Source organism: Pyrgilauda ruficollis, unplaced genomic scaffold (genome assembly GCF_017590135.1).
Source record: "Pyrgilauda ruficollis isolate IOZ18807 unplaced genomic scaffold, ASM1759013v1 scaffold1, whole genome shotgun sequence".
NCBI classification, from domain to species: Eukaryota; Metazoa; Chordata; class Aves; order Passeriformes; family Passeridae; genus Pyrgilauda; species Pyrgilauda ruficollis.
Window position 1 is genome coordinate 13620934 of NW_024508100.1, and position 24348 is coordinate 13645281.

At 40.4% G+C, this 24348-nt stretch overlaps 2 protein-coding genes across 4 annotated transcripts in view; one reads left to right on the top strand and one right to left on the bottom strand.

Annotated features, from left to right (window-relative positions):
- The window catches only part of SEL1L3 (SEL1L family member 3), a 33791-nt gene extending 19408 nt beyond the window's left edge, over positions 1–14383 (bottom strand). For all 3 annotated transcript variants that reach the window (XM_041472920.1, XM_041473013.1, XM_041472827.1), the window contains exons 1-8: positions 14181–14383; positions 9402–9969; positions 7719–7845; positions 4829–4950; positions 3320–3435; positions 2532–2587; positions 1428–1560; positions 664–796 (exon numbers count right to left, since the gene is read on the bottom strand). In XM_041472920.1, coding sequence (XP_041328854.1) covers positions 664–796; positions 1428–1560; positions 2532–2587; positions 3320–3435; positions 4829–4950; positions 7719–7845; positions 9402–9969; positions 14181–14237 — 1312 coding nt within the window. In that variant the 5' untranslated portion in view covers positions 14238–14383. The remainder of the gene's footprint in view (positions 1–663; positions 797–1427; positions 1561–2531; positions 2588–3319; positions 3436–4828; positions 4951–7718; positions 7846–9401; positions 9970–14180) is intronic.
- Positions 14340–20380, top strand: SMIM20 (small integral membrane protein 20). Its single transcript, XM_041473152.1, has 3 exons — positions 14340–14926; positions 18591–18647; positions 19943–20380. Exons 1-3 carry the CDS (start codon positions 14818–14820, stop codon positions 19978–19980), a joined length of 204 nt encoding a protein of 67 aa, XP_041329086.1. The 5' UTR covers positions 14340–14817; the 3' UTR covers positions 19981–20380.
- The last annotated feature ends 3968 nt before the right edge of the window (positions 20381–24348 follow it).

The following is a 24348-nucleotide window of genomic DNA, read 5'->3' on the forward strand; positions in this document are numbered from 1 at the left end:
GCTGACTTTTTGGTCTTGAAAAGAAGTTTCTGACAGAAAAAATTTTTTTCTAGTAAACTAAAAATTCATGGACAAGATGAGCACACCTTTACACAAATCTGAAACTCACCCAGCTAGCACAGCCACTTACAAATACATTTAGATTTCTTCTCCATACTCTGGTCACAACACATTCAATTGAATTCAAATTAGAAACATAAGCTAGTTTTCAGCACACATTTAAGCTATGACATTCTCCTTTCACCAAAGTGGTCACTTTAGAAACCTGTTAATTACTGAATGTTAGACAATTATGGCAGAAACATTCTAGCCAAATCCACCCATTTTCCTTTAGGGTCATTTTGAAAATGAAATGGAAGAAAGACAATTGCACAGCATACATGAAAGTTTGAGAGTATTTCTTTGTCCCTTTAGGCACCTGTCTTATTAGATAAGACATATTAAGATGATTTAAGTTTTTATTCCATGACACAAAAGTATTTGCAGGGACAAAACTCGAGTTTTAGCTACCAGTAATAAGACTAAACTCATCGAATTGCATTTTTTTCTTGTTATGGCTGAATTTAGTTTTACTTTTGATGATCAATATCCAGATTGTTAAAGGAAAGAAAACAGATCTCCAAAGATGACAGTTTAAAATTCACGTCATAGATTAACACTTACAACTTCTGTGTGTTTTTTCGCCTTGCCTTACAATATATCTGTAATCATAAACGATTTCTTGAATGTCCATACATCTCTCGTAGTAAAGTTCAATTTGTTCCACTGTGTCTTTGTCATGAAGAGGATTAGAAATCTGTAAAAAGTCAAATGATGGATAAATGGCATCCCCAGTATCTGTTGTCGTGTATGCTCAGCTAGAAAGATGCATTGTACACAAATAACAAAAGGAAACAGATTGTTCACTACAATCAGCTTATCTGGCACACCACATGAGTGTGTCAGACAGCCTGATGCTGGCCCCAGTAGACCACTGTCTATTTAAATGGTCAGCATAATCCAAAAGCACAGATGAATTTCTAAAACTGACCAAACCCAAGTGACTTTTACCACCAGTTTCATCAAAACTACAGATTAATCAAATATATCCAACACTGTATCATCAGAAACTCTGGGAACAAAGCAATAGTGAAAATATTTAATATATTTAATATATATTATATTATTACAATGATATCTATATTATTAAATATAGATCTACAAACACTGCTTTACACTCACTTTCTGAAGTATTATGTTTTAGCATTTGAAATGGTAACTAATATTGCTAGATTTCAACAGAAAATTATCATATATGACATATATACCCAGATACTACTGTGCTTCATAGCTAGTTTATCACTTGATGAGCACTCCATCTGAAAAAATAAAATATATCACAGTTGGCTGCTAATATTTCAGCATTTCCAAGTAGTGCTTCTGCTTACCTGTTCTGTTTCCAACACATTGAGGCGATAGTATTTCACAGGTCCAAAGAAAGCTTCAATACCATTTACGTACCCACTGCCTCCAAGAACAAAGTATCCAGCAGTGTCATCATAATAGAAATCTTCCCTAAAACTTGAGAACATGAAAGAGAAGTAAGCTGACTATCTAGAGGTACTGTGAAAGAAGAAAGAGAAATTAGTATTTCTCAGAATTTCTACAACTGATGGTCCTAAGCTTATTCCAAGTATCTTTTTCTTTTGTCATGTGTTTATTCTAAAATTTGACTCTGCAACTTAGTGTGACAAATTATGGAGTAAATGTAACAAATTCCTTGTCTACAAACATATTAAACCAGCAGGGGTGTTTTATTTTTCTGACCTCTAAGTATCTTGATATTTTATACATCATTACTTAAGCTAATTTTTTTCTGTTTCACCTTTCCCTTTCACTTTTCTAAAATCAGCATATGAAAATTTAAATTGTCTCCTAGAGTTATCATCTGCAAATTATCAATTTCTGAATTTAAAGCACAGCAGAGAAGGAACAATCCTGAAGTCTGACATGCAGTTCACTGTAACAGTGGTATTTTTAAATTATTTGCACAAGAAAGAGTCCATCTTAAATTATAGTGAAAGAAAACAATTAAAAACCGATTTAAAAAATATACAGTTGCATAGAATAAAGGACAGAGTGCGAATACTTTTGGTAGAAATTTTGCTCTCTAACTAAGCAAAGCAAGTAAGAATTTCCCTGGTGAAATACTACCTCTCACAGCAACAGTAAAACTAGACTTCAGTAAAGCCAAAAGTTCATTTTAAGACTGACCTTAATGCCACTGACCTGCCAATCAGTTTTTAGTGAGGGTTATCAGACTCTAGTAGCACTAGATCATGCACCACTCATGGCATTAACAAAAATATTCAGCTCATGCTTAATGTAAGCACAGTAAAGCAAACTGGTTTTGAAAGCATAGTGTAGAAAAAGACCACAGACATTTTCAAAATCAATTAGAATCCCAGTTACAGACTTGTGCTATCCTTCTCCCATTCTCTGTATCTGAACATACACACATATTACTCCAAAAATGGGAAAATGCTCCTTACGTAAAAGATTGATGATGATATCTTTTCAAATTCTTCCCAACACTGCTTACTTCGATCTAAAAGAGCACAAAACATTAATTACAAAAAAAGAAATGTTATAGGGTACATTTATTACACAGTCTAGTTGCTCCAGGGGAGGTTTAAATTGGATGTTAGGAAATATTTCTTCACTGAAAGGGCTGTCAAGCACTGGAACAGGCTGCCCATGTTAATTGTGGAGTCACCATCCCTGGAAGTGTTCAGGAAACAAGGGGATGTGCCACTCAGCGCTGTGGTTTTAATTGATATGGTGCTGTTTGGTCAAAGATTGGACTCGATAATCTTTGAGATATTTTCCAGCCTTAATGATTCAATGATTCTTGTTGATCAACAGCCCAAAGTCCTTCTCCCCAGGGCTGTTCTCAATCTACTCTCTGCCCAGCCCATGTTTGTGCCTGGGATTCCCCTGACCCAGGTGCAACACCTCGCACTTGGACTTGTTGAACATCACAAGGCTCACATGGGCCCACCTCTCAAGCATGTCCAAGTCCATCTGGATGGCATCCATTCCCTCCAGCATCTCAACAACACCCCACATCTTGTTGTTAGAAAAGTTGTTGAGTGTGCACTCAATCCAACTCAATCAATCAAAGTTGATTTTCCAAAGCTGGATGATCTGAACATCCCCTCACAACTCCTAGTTTTAGATTTTTCATTCTTTTGCTATGTGACCATATACAGTTTACAGTGTTTCTCTCAGCGTCAGCTATTAAGGAGTTTGTCAGTTTGTAATTCAGTAGCAAGCATACCTGTCCACCCTTAAAGGAGAGATCCAGTCGAAACCACTGCTTAAGAGGAAGGCTGAAGCTAGTTTTCACTGCAAGGTCATCTCCTCTCATGAGATGCATCTGAATATGCACATAACCTGAGAGTAAAAAAGGAAGAAAAATGAAAAATAAATATCACAGAAACATTAACAGCAAGAATGGGTTTACTAACGCGTTGTTCACAGTGATTCTGTCCTCTTCATCCTCTTCATCACCAACAACAGAAATCTGACACTCACCAAGCCATACATCAGCTCTCAAAGAGTCCCACAGACAGTGCTCCACGCTTCAGTTACACATCTCAGATGCTGATGCTCAGGCTCCCACATGAAACCACAGGCTGAAAACCAGGGTTAAACAGACTAAACCTACGGGAGACTTGTCACAGTTGATCTCAAACATCAGAAAGCAGTTGTGACTTGCAGTAAAGAGCAGAAGGGACCAGTAAAAAATGGCATCCACTCAGCACTCAACTGGTGGCACGTGACTGCAATGATCAAGTACAAGATGACTCTACTCTCCACTTTTTGGACTTGAAGAAGTTATACTCATGGTCTGAGCCTTTAAGACCTGAACAGGCTACTATAATCTAGGCTAACACTGAGAATAAAACAGGCCCTAAAACCTCACAAGGCAGATCTCATATTAAGCTGATAACTTCCTTTTTTTTTTTTTTTTTTTTGTTTTTCAAAAAATCTCATATTAAGCTGATAACTTCTTTTTTTTTTTTTTTTTCTGTTCTTCAAAAAAAGCATCCAGTTTATAGTGGATAAATTAATTATTGAAATTGGCTACATGACAGAGAAAATGAAAATGACAAAAATAACAGAGAGGAAGAGGTCAGTTGTCAAACTTGCAAAGAAGGAGGAAAAAAAAAGTATTATAAGACTGCCAGGTGTGCACTTTTAAAATTCTGCATGGTTATTTCCTCTGTGAGCCTGCCAGCCAGCTCCCAGCCTTCTTCTGACAAAAACAGACCCCCACTGCAAGTGTTGCAAGACTAAGACAGTGTTTTCTTCTGGATCAGGGAAACAGACTGGTTCTTGAACATTGCAATGTAAGCAAGACCTTGAATGACTTTGACTTTTTCTGAGGCTACTTCCAATTATCAAAAATTTTCATGTTGTATATATATAGGAATTAAGATCAATTTAAAATAACACTTCAGTAATAATAAGAAAGTTTGTTCATTGAGGTTAAGACATTTTAATCTCAGTGTATGTTCCTGGCTGTAAGATACACCTTATTCTCCTGACAAAGCAGACATTTCTGAAGTTAGCGAAGATTAGATGCTACACAACTACTACATTTTCTCCTGTAAATTTAGTGGCCACTTTCCTACTGAGACACTATAGTCAAAAAGAAGCATTTTGCAAGGGATCAGTTCACAAAATAGGTCTCATAATATATTTTTATAAATGTTATTCCTAGGCACAGATCAATAAAGACTGTATTAGACCTCTTCTGAAAGCCATTAATAATATCCCTTACCTTCCTCATTTAGAAATACAGCAGGAGTACCATACATTTCTTTTGAATCAATAAAATAGAGTATACCACACAGATCTTTTTCACAGTGATGGAGTAGATATAGCCAGATTGAAATGGTGAACCTGTATGAGCAAAAACAAACAAAAAATCCACTCCTGATGAGAAAGCTCTCTATATAGAAAAGAATGCATTTCACTTTAATTTAGCAAACCTGTGTCACACATGTAATCTTTAGAATAGAACACATCCTCTACAGTAAAAATCTTCAGAAAAACCACACTTAAGATTCTTGGATCTTTGATCTCTAACCACAGACTTTTGTGGTAACAAACAGGAGAAGAGAGTAAGGAAGTGTTATCTGAATCAATTCCAGAATACCAGGTCAGAGCTACTTCCAGATCCTACACCACCAAGGAACTGAGAACACAATCAAGACAAACTGGAGCCAACCTCCCCCACACAGACTCTAGTACCAAACCCCCAGATGCATGGTCTTTCATCTTGATTGTCAAAGCCAGTAAAAACTATAAGCCCTGCCTTCTGTACTACAAGTGAACTGTGAAAATATGCTCGGGAGAAGCAGTTAAAAATGAATCCATCCTCTGGACAGTACAGATAGGTATGAATAGCTTCACAGAAGTACCACAGGATAAATAAAGGTGGAGCCTCTGCAAACTATGGAACATGCAAAATAAAAAACCGAACACCAACAGCACTACGTACTTAGAAATTTCTATTCAAACCTGGTTGAGGCACTAAAAGCAGAATTTATACCACAACATCTAATTTTAAGGAGTTCCTCTGTGCCAGACTAAATCTGCTTCCATGCTCTTAACAGAAATTTGATCACACTTATTTCTGTAACACTGCCACAGCAGTTAGGTCAATGCTGAATGACTTTGAAAATCGTACTTCCAATGTACAACTCAGCAAAGCATAATAATTATTATCATATCTGATTAAATAGTTCACTTTTCTTAGTGAGTTTTAGAAAGAGATAGTCAGTTTTTGCATTTCTGTAATTAATAAAAATGATTAATTTTTGTTTATAATACTTTAGGATTGGCTCAGCTTGCCTTGCTTCTCTCTCAAAAAATTCCTTAACACAAGTACCTTGTATATTTTCCTAAACTAAATCACTGTAGATCTGAAAGCCTAACACCTGCTCTCCTGCTTTAAAAAAATGAAGGGTGATTAAGTTTTCCCTAATGGAAACTATGCCTTAAACAGCTAATAACACCATTTTCTCCAGAGATGGTACATGTGTGAGGTAGAAAGGTTTGTAAATGACAATCACTTGATTGCTAGAACCTACAGACAAACACTGTGCTTCTAGAAATACTACTTGTGTGTTCATGCTTATATACTGCTCTTTTCAACTTTCATCTCTGCCAAGACAGAGGCAAACTCAAATGCCTCAGTCTCCATTTAATCCTTGATTGCCAGTCTGAAACTGTGTTTGCTCTGGATACATTTCTTGGGACAGAGTTTGGGACAATGCTGACTCATTTCATATCCCCATTGCTGCAAAATGCCAAACAGCATGAGCAGTCCCTTACAGTCCCAGCCTGTCCCTGCTGCAGGCTCAAACAACAGTCATGTATCTTTCTTCACAAATCCCTGATTGAAGCCAAACAAGTATCTCAGTTAGATTAATCTACTTCTGTTAACCTTTTGTACAGTGGGGAACCACTGCTCACATACACAGAACTGAAAAAGAACTGAAGAGAAGAACTCTCTTCCTCTTCCTAACAGAACTACCCCAGGCTGTCACACAACCACAACACATAACACACTGAAGACATCACCTGAAGGCAAGAACTATGTGGAGCAGATAAAAAGATGCATAAATTCATGCCATATACTCTACACCAAAGCTTAAGTACCTCCGTGTCAGAAGCAGAATGCAATTGTGTTGGTGAGCAAAGAGCAGCAGGCTGCCACACATCCAGAAGAGACCAGGAGCTAAAAACTGCTCTGTATGGCTTCAGTTATGGTTTGAGAGCTAGTAATTTGCATGCAACCTGTGCTCTTTGGCAAGTCATCTTGGCACTCTTCTTGAGGCCGCAGGCCAAATGCAAACCAGCAGGCAAGTTCTAGTTCATGTAATTATTTCCTACATCTGTAATAATGTTGCCAGGGTGAGAGCATCTGGTGGAAGGGAGGTATAGTTATGTATCTCTTTACCCCTGAAGTTGCAAAATATGACTGGAGGGTTGTGACAGTTTTGGGAAGGGGGACCAGAGCAGAGCAAGATGACCTTACAAGAGCTATTCCTCTGTAACTGAACAGTGTGCAGGGACTAAGGAGTTGTACTCCTGTCTAAATAGGAAAGTTTACACAGCAATGGTAGAAGGAAATGGAGTGAGCTCAAGCTGGAAGACTTATCTAGGTACAGGACTCTATCTAGCTGCTTGTCAGGTACAAAATAAACTAGAGTGGGAATTTATAGGGCTAAAGATGCTTCATGCTGCTTGCCCTTGCAGGAAATCCTACTCTGCTCTTGGTCTGCAAACAATGTTAGGAATGCAGATCTGTTTGTAATGTAGAAAACCCCAGGTTAGATAGTCATGAGACAGCAGTCTGATCATGACAGCCGGTAACAACAGCTAACTCACCCTCCTAACTGTACCTAACCCATTCAATTAACCTTCAGTGGCATCTCTTATACAGCACTGCACCAATACATACTGTAAGTACCTTCCTGAGGTTCAGCTAAGCCTGTCCAAAACTGGAATCAAAAGGAACTGCTAACTAGGCTCCTTTTGCATCTTTTCTGAAATTAGTAGGCAGTATTCCTTTAATTTGTGGTAAAGCCCAAGAGTTTAAGTACATTCTATAGCCTTCAAAAACCAAATACAGCCCCGGTCAGTTACTTGCCTATACTTACATGGGATAATCAATCTGATGTTGTCTGACTGTCTCAAGTTCTCTGTTTTCAAACTGTTCAAATTTCTTCACAATTCCTGTTTTTTCCCCACTGGAAGCATATATAAATTCCAGAACCTGGACACCATCTGCAAAAAACAGTCTTTCTTAATCTGACAGACAGAAAGCATAGAAACTAATTAATTAGCTCACATTCCTACAGTCAAACATTTAAAGCACACAACAGATTCAAAGTTAACACAAACTCTCAATAAGTCCTTAGACACAAGTTCACTTGCTGCTGTTAAATACATTACAGTCTTGGACCAATAACCCATGAAAAGTCAAATTGAGCCTGTTTCCAGAAGGAATTAGAAGCAGGGAAAAAAAAGACTTATTTAAATCTAAGATACTTAAGGAACCAGTTAGGAAATGAGAAGTCCTACTTTATGTCATTCACTTAAATCTCATCCTATATTTAATTATGCCTAAGTGACGTTTCTCCACATCTCTTGGACTTGCTCTCCATTTGTGCCTCTCTATATTACATGTATGCATAGATACCAATTATGCTCTTAACTGATATGGATAATCCTGTAATAAAACTGATAAAGCTGCCCCTCCTGAGAAACAGGAGAAAAATCTTCAAGGCCATGATATATCATCAGCTTGCCTAGAGAAACCCAAAAACCAAACAAAAAAACACCAAGAAAACAATAAAATCAACCAAACCCTGAGCAATTTGTTACAATATTATTTTAAGAAACAAAATTTGAATATTATTTCCTTCTATAGTCTATTAAACTGATTTAATCGGGAATAGAAATAGATAATACAGAAAATAAGATGTTTCACAGTGTTGTCAGATATCACATGCTGTTTAAAACAAGTATTTTAGAAAACCCTTAAAGGAAGCAAGATGTTCCCTGTTCTTCACAGCACTTACACACCAGTGTAGTGAAAATAAATGACATAAATGCCATTACGGGATTTTCTCAGAGAGAACCATTTAGAAACAAATGTTCTTTTTCCTTCTAGGTTCTGCCTTGAGCACGCATTGGGAGCAAAAGAACTGTCAGCAAGTGTAAAGCTAGAGATAGGCCGGCAGAAAAAAAAAACCTAAAAAAATCTAGAAAGCAAAGTTGTTTCTGTAATCTATACTGTTGGCAAGACATGATTTTTTACTTAAAACTACTACTTTTTTTTTTCCTAAAATGCTTGTTCATCATGGTTCTAGGGAAAAAAAGAGGTGTTGTAAAGCTTAGCTCACTACAGACTTGAATGTATGTTTCTGAGTGTGAGGCCATCATTTTAAGCAGAAGGAAACCACTTGTGTGAAAAGTATGTGTACATGAACTGCAGAACTGATTCTGAACTAATGCAGTAAGGGACTGAACAACTCTCTCTGAAGATAAAGGAATGATGTCCACTGACTCTGGTGGGTTTTGACTAAAATTGTTTGAAAATGCTTAGGAAACGGGGCCAGGCTGCTACCAGCCTTCAGGCTGGCTGTGATGAAACAATCTGAAGAGCAGGATGGCTTCAGAAACTTGCAGCTCTAACCTCACAGTTATGGAGATTACATGTTCAACAATGCTTCCCAAGTATACCACTGTATGTAATATTTACTATTTACTACCAGTAGGCACTTTTTACCAGAGATGTTATTTGTTTCCTTGGGGAAAAAAAGTGGCATTGCACCTACCAGTTTCATGAGGGCACTGAGGTATCCTATTGGCCTGGAGCATCCACAAATAGTCAGCACCCCACTGAAGACAAACTTTGTGATCCTTATATGGCCGTTCAAAGGGTGGAACTGCCTCTAAAAATGTGTAATTCTTGGCAACTGCAGCCTGGTAGTCTTCACTCTGCTCATCACCATAGTTGCCAGCTGATCTGTGGCTAATCCATGCATACAGTATCACACTGTGCACTATTATTGAGTTTCTCATGATATAATCATCTCTGTAAACCATGATGCTTGGAAATTTCAAGTGTACTTGTCGAGTTCTGCTAACATAAAGGTTCTTCTCATCCTTCCATCTCCTTCTATACACTGGTACACCAGTCCTGAACTCAGAGGAAGCTACTGCTTCTAAACTAACAATACAAGGCTTAGAACATAAATACTGAACTGAAACCTCAGAATTGTTAAGAACTTTCTTTTCTAAAATGTTTAAATAGATAAAATCTACATAATCCATATTCTTCTTAAACTCTGGAGTAACTGCTGTTGTCTGTAATGTCTCCTTTCCAAAGGACAGCACAAAGTTCTGGAAGAAAACCCAAAACACAAACATGTTAACCAGAGAATCTACGTGATTATTCATACACTCACAATAACAGAACACTGCACAAGCACGTATATACCATACTTTTACTTCAAAATATGAAGTTTCTTTTACCCAACAAGTAGACACGGATTATTGGAGAGCCACCATCAAGATTTTAATGGCAACAACATCCCTACATCGAGGTCTCAAAGTTACACATGCTTCTACAAACAAACTGTATTTACAGGGTGTATCCCTCAGCCCTTATGCAAGCAGAATCCGGTCTAAGATAGCGACTCGCACGTCACACTATTTAAACATGCTCCTAGGATCAAGCCTAAGGAGTGTACACGAAAATGTACAGACATATATTCATTATGTATCATTGTTTGCTAGGATTGCCACAGCCTGATGTTTCTGCATCTTCTTAAAAAGTTAGCTAATTTTGTTACCTGTCATGCAGGTCCCTGAAGGACAAAATATCAACAAAGGCTTCCTGAGAATTAATTTTCGTTAAGTGTTTCATTTTTGACATGTTCCTATTGTGAAGATGGACTTGAAAATCTGAGCAGCAAGACCAGCAGGCTGAATTTGCTCAGCTTTTGCTCTCCACAGCTATGGACATCATATATAGTTTGAGAGTGAGTGCCTGGACATACAACAGGATTATCCTCTATGCTGAAGTTCTTCGTCTCTAAAGCTTCAAACAGCTTCTTTTCATTCTGCCTTGCAGTCAGCATCCAGCTTGATGCACTGCCAAGGATACTGGGGATTACTCAGCTCTGAGGGCAAGCCACCAGCACAGCAGTTCCACCATGTCCCCTAGTCTGTCTAAAATATTCACAATTGTCACTGAGGATTACTCAAAATGAGATTAAGATTGCTTAAAATGAGATCTATCTTAGGTAACTTTTAATTTTGCTAAGATTAAACAAATTAAAATAAAATTTATCTTGGATACCTATCTTGGATTGATGCCTTTTTCTCTGTGTTTTTCGAAATATTTAAAGGGTTTGGCCTATCATCAGTACATTTCTAATAATAGAAATGATGTGTTGTGCACCTGGAGGACTAGACCTTGCCCACAATCCAATATGGGATCAGTAGAAGTCCCTCATGAGAAACTATTTTGCTTTTTATTTCTTGAGAATATGTTGACACTCCTTGAGAGGTACACTGAAAAAACATCAAGCCACTAAGACCTGTGAAGGTGTAAATATTAGGAAAAGTCAGAACTAAGTTCTATACTACCTCCTTGCTAAGGATTTTGGGATTTTTTTTTATCACCTGTGTGATCAAATGGCATTTTTTCCCCAGTTCCCTGCCTCCTCAGAGGTGCAAAAGAGCTCAAGTCTTGTTAGTGGAACACAACTATGCATAGAGGTGCTGTTTACTTCAAGACCTTGACTTTATTAAGGTCAGACACTGGAAGACATAACTGAATGAGGGAAGCTTGTTAGTGGAACACAACTATGCTGTTTACTTCCAAGACCTTGACTTCATTAAGGTCAGACACTGGAAGACATAACTGAATGAGGGAACTTTTGGACAAAAAAGCTAGATATCATTGCGAGCAGATGGATATCTCTAGATTTATTTAGTGCTCCTAGGGAACTTGTCACTTTAACCACTTTCCATACTTGCAACTAAATGCTCCTCATCTTCTTGTATCCGACAAGAGACACTGTAAGTGAGATGTGCAGAGATGCTGAACACTGATAAATGTATGTAAGCGCCAAGATTTACACCTTGAACAAGTAAAATGCTAAAAACCCACAAAACACTACGCAACTCAGTATTTTGGCTTTCTACAATAGGCAGTCTCATCAGAGTGACAGCCTTCTTCTCTGCCTTATTTCCCACTCCATAAAATGCACATTGGTTAGAGCATGGTGCTAATAATGCCAAGGTTGTGGGTTTGATTCCTTTATGGGCCATTCACTTAAAGAGTTGAACTCAATGATCCTTGTGGGTCCCTTCCAACTCAGAATAGTCTGTCATTTTGTGATATTTTAAAAACTATGCAAACTGAAGGGGCTAAAAAGGAATAGCAATAGGAGGTTGGTGTCCATTGGAACACATGGTATGGAGTCTATCACATGCTGGAATACACACGTACACAAATACTGAGATAAAAGTTGATGAGAGCCTTGATTTTAATACCAATTTGAGTACCTTTCAGGGCTTCACTTGACGAAAGATACTATTCTTTTAAATTTCCAACACAATTCTTCTTTGGTTTAAACACTTCCAAGAGCATTAAAAGCCCACAGCAGCAGCAACAAATTATCCTAAGCCTCTTGTATTTGATGGTTATAATGAGTATTTCTTGATCTTACAATAAAGAGTACTTGTAAGTAGCTTAATCTTAGTGATAAGGGCGCTGTGTCATGAGGAAGATGGTAACATACTGTGGTATACAATGCCATGTCATTATCACAAGATGCAGAAGTCTACCAGGTAGATACTAAAAAGCATAGGGGTACTAATGTGTGCTTACCACACACACTTACTGCCAAAACAAACTGAGCCAGCTCTCAATTTTCTCAGTGGTTATCCACTACAGAGCAATGGGAACTAGACTCCAGCAAAGACAGCTTGGGTCTGGCACAGTTCATTAACAAAAATGAAGTAGTGTATGGATATGTCCATCTGATTTCCAGTGAATGGCAGAAATTTTGTGGTGGGAGATCCCAAAGCAGTAAGCTCTGAAACCCAAAGCCAGGTCTTTGCAGAACAATTTCCATGATGTTTCTAGAGCACTTAAGCACAATGCAACACAATTGCTGATGCCTAAGTTTAGCTTCAGCTCTGTTGATCTAGTGCCTTTCCCATAGTGCCTGATCTGCTAAATGGCTCCCCATTTTACTTCGTATTCTTTGGTCCCTGGGTATTACTTGAGGCCTGTGCTGCCAAAATGCATGAAGTATATAACAAACCCTTCTAGAGGCTCATCCACTAAACAGGCTGGAGCAAAGAACCCTGATCAACCCCACAATGATGGAGACCTGGCAGAGACTGCAGCCCATAAACCTCCAGACCATGGCCGAGTCTATGTTACCACTTGGTTGCCACTGCACAGTGCATAGAGTGTGCATAATCTAAATGTTCCTACTTGGTGAGGAAGCCTCTTCCCTTCCTGTTATATCAGACAAGGCAGAGTTAAACGTGCATCACCTCTGACACAGAGCAAGAAGAAAAGATTACACATTGAGTGTGATTATGAGACTTAAATACAAAAGTTTTCCAGCACACTAAAGAGGGCAGCTATCCTGATTCAAAATATTATCATGAACTAGGCAAAGTTCAACAAAACAGACATAAAGGCTTGGTTGAGTGGGGCAACTCAGCCATTAAAGCTGTAAATGTTTTTGGGATTTTTTTCTTTTCTTAAATCCTGCTGAATCTGAATGAATTAGCCCAAGTTATCCCATCGGATCTTGGGATAAAAATCAATGTGGGAGGCAAACACTGCAAGCATTAGGAAACTGAACATTTTCAGCAGTGTAATAATAAAGAAATGATTGAGCAAGTATTCTTTTACTTGCTGAAGATCTCAACAGGACCCTCCATGAGTTCAGCCCTGCAGAAATTCCACAAAACCCTATGTAACCTGCACCTGTTTGCACAAAACCTGAAGATAACCGCAGTTCTTCACCTGCAAATGCCCAATACGTCATACTACATTTTACGATGTGTGAAAAGATGACAAAGGGTGTTGATCTGCTGCTCTCCATCAGCACCAACATAGTACAGACACACAAACACTTTGACCAGAGCTTACGCTTAGCAACAAAAAAAAGATGAAAAAGTAGTAACTGGCCCTAAACCACAGCTGTTTCCATAAGCCAGTGCAGCACTATGTTCAGTCGTGCATCTGTAGGCAGATGTCAACGGCCCTCCCATTTTTCCCACTCTAGAAGTTTACCGTCACCCAAGGCAGAAAGCTTAACACTTGGATGTGACGACTCGGCGTCGCCCAAGACAGGCCCCAGTAACCCCGGGGCTGGGAGGGGGCGCGGAGCCAGGCCGGACAGCCGGGGCTGGCTCCGACAGGCGGCCGCGGCCCGAGCCCCCGAGCCCCGCCGGACTCCAGCTCCGGCTCCCTCCGCCCTGCGGGATCGACCCGCGGCCCCGCACGGACCGGCCCCTGCCGCGACGCCCGGGCTGGGTCGGGACGCGGGGGCAGGTGCGGGGCCGGCAGCACTCACCGTGAGGAGGACGAGGAGCAGCGGAGGGGGGCGGCGGGGCTCGGCCGGGGGCCGCATGCTGCTGCTGCTGCGGCGGTGCCCAGCGCGGCAGGGACTGCGCGGCCGGCCCGGCGACAAGGATGCGGCAGATCCGGCTTCCTGGAGGAGGGGCCGCCGCCCGGGCAGGGCAGGGCTCCGCTCCGCCGCCGCAGGTGCGGAGGGGCTGGGCCAGAAGACGCTGAGCCCCGGCCGTGCTGCGCAGCTCCTTGGCGGCTCCTCGCAGTTCCGTGCAGCAGGCGCCGGGCGGCGTCCCGGGAGCGGAGCGGCGCGCCGGGAGGGATCCCCGCGCAGGGCCGCGCCCGCCCACTCCCTTGGCGGCTCCCGCCCTCCGGCCTCGGCGCTGCGCTACCGGCGTAGTCCCGGGCTGGGACAGCTCCCGCTGTCGGGCGAGGCGCTCTAGGGCGGGGCGGCGGGACTGGGACGCGACGTCTCGGGCTGCCCGGGCCGGGCTGACAGCGCGGCGGCCCCGGCCCCGCACTGCGCCCCGCCGGCCGCGCGGGGGCGCTCTCCCGGCGGGCCGGGCGGTCCCCGCGCCGCCGCCGCTGTCGCGTGCCCCGGAAGGCCCCGCGCGCAGGCCCCGCGCTGTGTCCGCCGCGCCATGGCCGCGCTGGCCCGCACGCTCGGCATCTTCGGCGCCTTCGTGGCCATGGTGGGAGCCGCCTTTTACCCCATTTATTTCCGGCCGCTGCTGCTGCCGGAGGAGTACAGTGAGTCCGTGCGCGGGGGGAGCTGGCTGGGCCGTGGCCCGGTCTGTGCCCGGCCTTGGGGGAATGCTGGGGCTGCTGCTCGGTGGGTGACTCCCGAAGGGCTTTCTGCTCGTCTAGGAGATACCTGAAAACCAAAATAATACAGCTGGCCGTTACTCTTATTTCAAGTTATTGGCCAGCACGTGGTTAAGAACATCCTTTAGGTGCTCCTTAGAGGATTGAGACGCAGTTGAAGAAATTGAGTTGAGAGATGGAGCACCTCTCCTGTGCAGAAAGGCTGAGAGAGTTGGGGTTCTTCAGCCTGGAGAAGAGAAGGCTTCAGAAAATCTTGTAGAACACTTGAAGAGAGCTCGTAAAATAGCTGGGGCAGGCTTTTTGGTAGGCCCTATTGCAATAGGACTAGAGGTAATAGTTTTAGACAAAACAGAGTAAATTCAGAGTAAATAGAAATACATTTTTTATTATGGTGGTGGTGAACCACTAGAACAGATTGCCCAGAGGAGTGGTGTGTTGACTCAGGTTGGACAGGGCTCTGAGCAACTTGATCTAGGTGAAGATGTCCCTGCTCAGTGCAGGAGAGTAGACTCGGTGGGCTTTAAAGGTCCCTTCCAGCCCAGGCTGTTCAATGATTCTGTGAGCTGTTCCAGTTCTGTTTTCCAGATGCAATTGCAAATCTAGCTTAAAACTTGGCAACCAGTTGTGATGATTTGCTAGAACTGGTCTCACCCTGCAGAGTCTCTGAAACTGACTCCTGAGGAAAACCCTGCTTTCCTGCCAGGAAAACCTGCCAAAGCCCTCGAGGGCACCTGCAGCTCCAGGTGTGAAGCCTCAGTGACTCCAGGTGGGTGCTCCGTAGAGGGAGCACCCATTACTCCTCCTCGACTTCTGTGAAATAGTGCCAAAGAAAATGGGGGGAAAGTTCTGGTGCAACCAGCCTTGCCTCTCCAACTTTAATTTTTATGAGACTAAGCAAGCCAATAACATGAAGATATATGTGGTTAATCTGCCAAGACAACTGAAGATTTCTAGGAAGGAAAAAGAAAAAAGGATAACAAACTTACTGGTCTTATTGGAGGGGCTGTGACCTTGCATCAAAGGGCAAGTAAAATTTAACTTAAAAGCAAGTTTTTATTGAAGGATGCTATGCTTGTGAAGCTTCCCACAATTATGTTTCCTGCTCTGTGTTCCCTTTGAAAATTTTATTACTAAATATTTTTTGCTTATGCTATACTTTCCAAAAATACTATATTAGAAATCTGTCTTGGCATTAAGGAAAGGACAGAACTAGTGGAGCAATGCTAGTTCCTTTGTACTTGCCGGTTATGTGAGTAGATGTTTCCTATCAGTTTAGGGATTTTTAATCTCTATTTAGGACACGGAATGATTGAATTGATGCTCAGTTAGCAAGTGCACAAACTTGTGATTTGATATCTGATCCTAAACTTATTGCCTGGTGCTGAATCTTCATGTGATACCACCTTAATTCATTTTCAATTAGCTTTTTCTTGATGTTCATCACTGCAGTATGAGAGGTACAAGCATTTGTTATCACAATGCTTGAGGCAAGGTTGTGGACTATCACAGTTGTGGTGTTTGAACCCAAGTATTTAACCTTTGGAGTACAGAGGATTTTCCGAGTACAGTAAGCTGTATGACAACTTCCTAGAAGCTCCTGCCCTCCATTGGCTTGAGCTGTGGAAGAACACTCAGTATTTCTGTGTTTGGGGATGCTGTGTCCCAAAAGGTCCCAAAAGTTGGGTGTTCTGATTAGCATCACAGAATAATCATGCAAAAGGCAAGAATGAATATTAGTTAACCTGGAGTGACATTGCACTATGTAAACATGAAATGCTATCTTTTCTTTCTTCACTCTTGTTTTTCTTGTGTATCTCCCAAATTCTATGCAAGTGAAGTACATTAAAGTTCTGGAAGAAGACTTTACTGCACGATTCTCAAACATCTTCAGAGAAGTTCCCAGCAATTTAACAAATAAGATGAAAGCTACTTGGAAAAACTGTATATTATCAAATTGTTGGTATGAACTGTAAATTGTGCACAAAGGAGTTTGACTTAATTTTATACAGAAATGTTACAATTTTGTAAGGTTTTAGTACTTCAGTTTGTGGCTTTGCTGTTTCTAATTTTCTTGTCAGTATCTAGCTTTAAAAAAGACTGCAGTTTACTGGCAATGATGAAACTTTGAGACCACCAGCACAGGCCTTTTCCACATGGATTAACTAAAACAGTGGCTTGACAGCTGCTCTTTGTGACATTTTCACAAATTTCCTGATTTTCTGAATTGTGAGACTGTTTCTTCCCCATCCTGTGAGGTGGCTCTCCTGTCACCAAGACTGAATCTTCCTTGTTGTCCTTTTTTGGCTTACCTGTCTTCCAAGTTGTTTGCAGGCCCCACAGCAGTCTCTCTATTGACTGTTCCGTGTCCTGTCTCTGTATTTATCATCTCTTACGTTTTTGCACAGGTTTCTTTGCCCGACCATTAGCAGCTCCTGCTGTTCAACCCAAGTGTGTTTCCAGAACTCTCAGATTGGCTCCCGTTTCTCCTGCCTCTCTTCTAATCTAAGTTTCCACTCAAGACTGAATATCCTTCTTCTTCATGTCCTACAGGAAGTCTCCTTTGTTGCCCTAATTTATTGTATTCTCCCTTTCTGGGTTTTGTGCCTTTTCCTTTGAAATTAGACAGGTCCCTGAGATTTTGCTAAAAAGGATTAAATGGAATTACCATGCTGAGTGAACAGAGTTGGAGAACCTGGGTGTGCCTCTAGGGCCTGTCCCTTTGCAAGGAGAATTAGTTACTGTGATATTCCTGCTTGTTTCCAGTAGCATTAGGCTTGTAGCTAGACAGCCTAATAACATGCAGTGCTAGTGCATTCCCAGTTGGATAGGATAATGAAAAATACCAGTTTTAAGTGAGCTTAGTTGTGAGCTTCCTTTGCTAATGCGCAGCCTGCAGGTTTTTAAAGGCCTCAGAAGTTCAGTGGTGGGGGCAAAAGGTGAATCCACCTGAGCTTTGACTTCCTGCTTCAGAGTAGCACTGTGGTGGTGAAGTGCATAACTGGAATTGGAAGAAAAGGAGGGGAATTTAGTGAGGGAAATACTATTGTTTTCTCAATTTCTCTTTGTGGAAGTGATTGAATCTTTCAAAGAAAAAAGAAGAGCCTGAGACAGGCCCCGTGTATGGGAAAATATCCCTCAGATGCTGAATTTCACAAAGTTTACAAGCAGTAATTTGGTAGGTGCTGTCATGAAATCTGTTTGCAAGATCTTTCAGGGCCTGAAAATGGAAGTTGCCCAAAAGGAAAAAAAAATCTTTGACTAGTTTTATGTTGAGCATATGAATGAGCTTCTAAAAGTACTAGTCATTCCTTAAGGGACCATGGCAGGTGTTTTGGCATCTTTATTAAACAGTAGGCATTGTTTGAGGATTATTATCTTATTGTTTGTAATCTCTCAAAACAGACTAGCTATTAATTTCTCAGTGAAGTAGGAATACTACATTTGCATTCTGTAGGCAGGTACTCAACAGAATTTTACTGTGTAGCATTTTGGATTAAGAAATTTTCAAGATTCCTTTATTGGGTGCAATCAAGATATCTGGTATTTTCTTTTTTTTTTTTAGTAGTGTCCTTTCTGTTCTGTTTTCCAGAGAATGAGCAGTCAATAAACCGAGCTGGTATTGTTCAAGAGGATATTCAGCCTGCAGGTATACTTGATTTATGTGCTTGCATTGATTGTTTTAAAGACCCTCTTGAAGTAAGGCCTCAATATTTATATGGATTTAAATAATATAGTGAAGAATACATTCAGTGAAAACATATTTAATAAACTTACCATTAAATTGTTTATTTAGGGTAATTACTCACTGAAAAATTATGGTTTTAATGAAACTCCTCTTAAAGTGACTTAACTGGCCAAATAAGTTGTAGAGTTTCTGCTATCTTCACACTTCGTTAAATAGAGGCAGTTTCCACTTCTGAAGCAGCTCAGAGCGAGCAAGAACCATGGATAGGCTGAGTTGAAGCTATAAAGAACAGCATTGCACCCTGGTTTTGTGGAATACCAAACTCTAATGAAACACAGTTCATCAGCACTTTGGCACTGCCTTCTGGCCACATGGGTGGATGGGCCATGCAGAAATCCACTACATGTGAAGGAAAATATGGAATGCAGTGCTAATAGCTTTTGGATCCTTGCTGTTGACAGTGGAAGGCTTAGAAAAGCATGTGAGGGAAGTAAAATTCAAGTATAGTAGACTATCCTTGATAGTTCATTTTTTATAATGTTAAATGGAGTGTCTATGCAAGGCTGGCATTTCTTGATTAAAGATGTGAGAGTGCCTGTCTTGGTGAAACATGTAATACCTGAATATGTTGAAGGGTAATGTATTTTTGTTTTTGAAAAAACCTAATATCAGCAGCAGGTGAAAATCAAATAGGATTAAAGCCATGACCTTATTACATGAATTGGTTAGATCATTAGTGCAGGACTTGCTTTCCAGGGAAGTGGGGGAAATGCTGAAGAGAAGCAGGAGGTGTATTGTGAAATAGAGGTCTTGTAAACCTGTCTTTTTTACTAACCATTTGAGAGGGCTGGATTGACTCATTTATCCAAGGTGCAGGTACTTAATGACCAGTTCTTCTTAGTGTAAGTTCTCCTTTTCATCTGAATTTAGCTGCTGATAAGTTATGAAATCCATTAGTTGAAAAGGAAACCTAGACAAATTTAAGTGTAAGGTTTAATTCTAAATAATCTAGCAATTGTAGAACACCTTACCTATGAATGTCATAGATTTTTCCATTATCTGAAGTTTAAGATCAAGATGAGGTTGTTTTTCTGTATATTTTTGCAAGTTTAAGCAGAGTTGCAAATTCAGTGCAGAAATTGTTGGCTTCTTTCATTGTTTATAGTACATAAAGCTGGAGTAGAAGGCCTGTTTTGTTTTTTTTTCTCCAACAATCTAAATTATCAACTGCTGCTATTCTGATGTTTGATTTGTAGGGTTAAAAGTGTGGTCGGATCCATTTGGAAGAAAGTAATTGGCAGCTGGATGTATTGCAAAACTGAAGATGGATGTCTTCAGCTGCTTCTTCTTTCACTGAAGTGTGTCTTTAGGTGTCACTGGAGCAGAATTCTGAATATGCTATGGGCACATGAGGAGCAACAAAGGCATCTGCTTGGAATCCCAAGAGATAAAAACATGCTAGTTTTGAGAGAGAATGCTGGTGCATAGCTCACAGACTGTTAGAAAGCTAAATGATTACCGAGTATAGAAATGAAATATTTATTTCCTTGAGAAAAGGAAAAAGGATTTTCTTCTAATCTGTACACTTGTAAATTATGGATAGAATAAATCATGCAGACTGCTGCAATTTCCTCCCTAGTTTGAAAGTTACACCATGGTGAGTGTAAAATTGTACATTAAAGAATTTAAACCAATTTGTACTTCTTTTCATTGTTTTACAAGTGTGTGTGGAAGATACCTTGGCTGCCTGCCAGGTGTCCCCCTGGCTGTTCTTACTCCTGCTCCTCCACTGGACAAGGGGAGTAAATAGAGTGACAGAGCTCGTGGGTCTGGATAAACACAAGGAGATTTCTTTCCAGTTACTTTTGCAGGCAAAACAGACTCAACTTGGAGAAAATTAATGTAGTTAAGTAAGTAGAATTATGACACACAACATTTTAAAGATCATTGCGGGATGCTGTATGCTTTGGAAAATGTATGGGCAGAGTGTTATTCCTAACATTAGCTGATGTTTGTCATCTTTTTGGACGTCACACACTTCTATTGGGACAGCAGATGAAAGACTCCATGTTTACAGTTTTACTTTCCAAACTGCCATTCTGCTACTTGCTATTCTATTTCTACCTGTCCTTGTCATTACTCTCCCATTCAGACACACCTCCTGTGAATTAGTTTTTATTTAGTCTTCTATTATCACTCTAAAGATTAGAGTATTTTCTGTTTGCTTGTTGGGAAAATGTGGCCATGTTTGATTCCTTTGTGTTCTTTGGTCATTTTGCATGATGGTTGGAGCCAGAGTGAGTGTACCATTCAGTGGAGGGATCATAGATTGGTTTGGGTTGGAAGGCATCTTAAAGCCCATCTAGTTGTGATGCCTTGAGAGGCTACCTGGAACAGAGGGTAGATAGCGTCAAAGGAATAAAGTGGGTATTTATTAAAAGGCCTTCAAAGCATGCATCTTGTGCAGTACAAGAGCCTGGCTGTGGCTCTAGCCAAGACGGATGCCTGGTCTGAGTTTTCACACTTTTATAAGTTTTGGTCAATTTACATGTTGGTGTTAATTGTCCAATTCCAGCTTTGGGTTATGAAGTCCCATCCTCCCAGATTGCTCTCCTCAGTTCACTGTTTACACTTTTTGGGCCCAAAGATGCAATGGTGTGCTTGGTTCTCATGCTGGAAAAGGATTGTTTTGTCTGACTAAACTGTGAAGAGAACTTGCTAACACTTTATATGAAGTTCAGAGTTACACTCTAAGGCAGTACAGAGCGGAAAATACGAAAGCTAAAACTTAGGGTATCAGTTCCAGCCCTGCTGCCATGAGCTGGGACGCCTTCCACTAGACTGCTGCTCAGGGCCCCATCCAGCTTGGCTTAGAACACTTTCAGGCATCCGCAGCTTCTCAGAGCTACCTGTTCCAGTGCCTCATCACCCTCATAGTGGAGAACTTCTTCCTCATCTAAACCCACCCTCTTTCAGTCTGAAGTTTCATTATATAGAAGAGTGTAACATTGTCACAAAGCTAATTCAGTGTTTGCTGTGAAAAGAAGAATAGAGCTGAAAAAGAGGTTTTTATAATTTAAACCTTTCTTCAGTGAGTGCAGAAATGAAGGAGCCTTGGTTTTTTGTTTTCTTAAACAAAACATTCATGCATCAGACTATTTCAGCAAAGTTCTTTCATCTAAAATACTTCCTCAGTGAAAATAAAACATTGCTGAAATGCAGATACTCCATCTATAACTGCCAAGCTGCAAACCAAAGATTTTTCAGAGGATGTGGGAATTTACCATTATGCAGCTTCTGTCACTTGGTGACACAAATGCTTAAAAATCATATATCGTGGTAGTGTGGAACCATCAGTATAAATGATGTGACAGAGAATGTGAAATTACTTAGTTTGGGGTTAAGAGATAAGACAGTCTCTGCTACTCGTTTACTTTTTGAAGTTGAGCAACTTGCTGAGTCTGGATCTTGCCTGGACAAATGTTAGATGGCTTCTGAACAGTGGCTGCTGGTGTCAAGTGAAGCATTTTGCCTTCATATTACTTAAATGTTGCAAAACATATGAGTACCTGAACTCAGTTATTTGGCATTTATAGAACTATACATGTCTGTTGGTCATTCCTTCTGGTGCAGAAAAGCTCAGTAAGTTTTGTAATTGCCAGTTTGTACAGAATTTACAGCAGTTTATATCGGTTGAGTACTACTGAAGTGAATCTAAACTGTAAAAATGGTGTACATTGGTATTAACAAGCATCATTTCCCACTCATGTTCCACCTAATGAAGTGGGCTGATGGACCATGGCTTTAAAGCATTAGGATAGTGAATGTCTTTTTCAGATTTTTGCTATTTTCTGGATAAAACTGTGAAGTCAACAAGGTATGTACTGCAATAATTATCCAGACTTTACACTGAAATATTCTGATTGCTCTGGCATGCGCCAGTTGCCTGGAGACTTGTCCAATTCTCATGTGTTAGGTTCTAGTCCTGCAGCTGGCTTTGAGACAATGCTTTGTTCCGCTCATGGATGCTTGACATAAGCCTCTTCTTCCAGGTACCCAGTGACAAGTGAAGTTCAATGCAGTGAACTCTGCTCTCCAGGACTCTTACCTTGCTCTGGAAGTAAGAGTTCTTCACTAATTTCATAAACTCCAACTACTGTTAATTTGGTGATTGGGAGGGCTCGGCCTGCATTCTGCAGAGCACCTAAATTTGCTAGTTTTGATCAAGATGTTCTGATTGTTTTGATAAAAATGCCTTCTTAGAATATTTTTAAAGCAGTTATCTCTACCCTGTTACATGAATGCATTTTGCTTATTTATTATAGGTGGATGGTGAACAGCAAGTATACCTTCAGCCCTTGAAGGACTGAAGGAAAGTTTTAAACAGTGGTTTGACATCCCAAGAGAAACTGGTTGTACTAGGTTTTGGACTGTTGCATGCTGATGTTTTGAAATTATTAAAACTTGTTCCATAAAGAGCAAATCCAGCATTTTGGTCTAAACACAGCTTAGTTTTGAAACACTGCAGATTGTTGATGGTGCAATGAAGCCCTCAAGTACAAACACTTGAGAAGGAGTAAATATGGCAAAAGATTTGGGCAAATTGCCAGATTATACACGTGGGAGAAGGAACAATCTCAATAAATGAGTATAATATTCAGCAAGAAAAATCCCATAGGATTTTGAAAAAATCAAGTGGGATTTTTCTTGCTGAATATTGTAATTATTTATGAGAATATTCCAAATTATGAGAGGGGATTTTTTGTCTGTGATACTCAAAGCACATCAAATAGCCTCCAGTTACCATGAATTTTACTCTATATATGCCCTCCTATGAAAAAACAGCCCAGAAGAAGCCATTCTCGTGTTTTGCTCTTTCCTAAACCAAATTAAAGCATGTGTTTTCCCTTCTTACAGTCTAGCAATAATTAACTACTCATTTTCTTTGTATTGTGTACATTCCTACTGACCTTCATGTTAACATGCAGATGCAGCAGTAAATGAAAAGTGGTATTGGCTTTTTCTGTTGTGCCACACAACCCAAAATGTATGTTTGCTGGAACAAGTGGAAGGAAATTATTCTCCAGCTTCTGAGAAAGTGCTGTGGAATATACACAGTTTCTATGTGGACAATTTGCAACAGGTGAGAGCAAAACACAAAGTTCAGGTCAAAGCTTAGGTCGGACTGTGATCCGAGGTCTCTTTCTCCATCGTGCAGACTGTGTGGGCCTTGCAGGAAAAATGGTGCAGTGTTTAAGACACTGTCTTGGAAAATAGGACTGTTGTAGTCAGTTCCATATTCCACCACGCTTTTGTCTGGCAGCAGGTAAGTAATTTAGCCTTTGAGCTTCAGTTCCATTGTAAAATAGCCATAAGTAGTGCTCCCCTTCTTTGCAATTGAAGGTAAATACAGGAGTGTTGGGTTTTTTGATGATCTAGAGAACATTTCTTGTCTGAGAAGTATTCTTCAAGGTTAGGAAAAACTGGTCTGAATTTGTGTGAGAATCAGATATTTTGGTTCCAGAAATTTAAAATGTTTTGAAGAATCTTTTCCAAAAGAGAATAACAAATTTCTCAGATCTTCATACTGCTGAAATAATATGTTCTGAAAATGGGAATTTTATATTTTGGGAGACAAACAGAAAACTCATCTGTTTTTCAC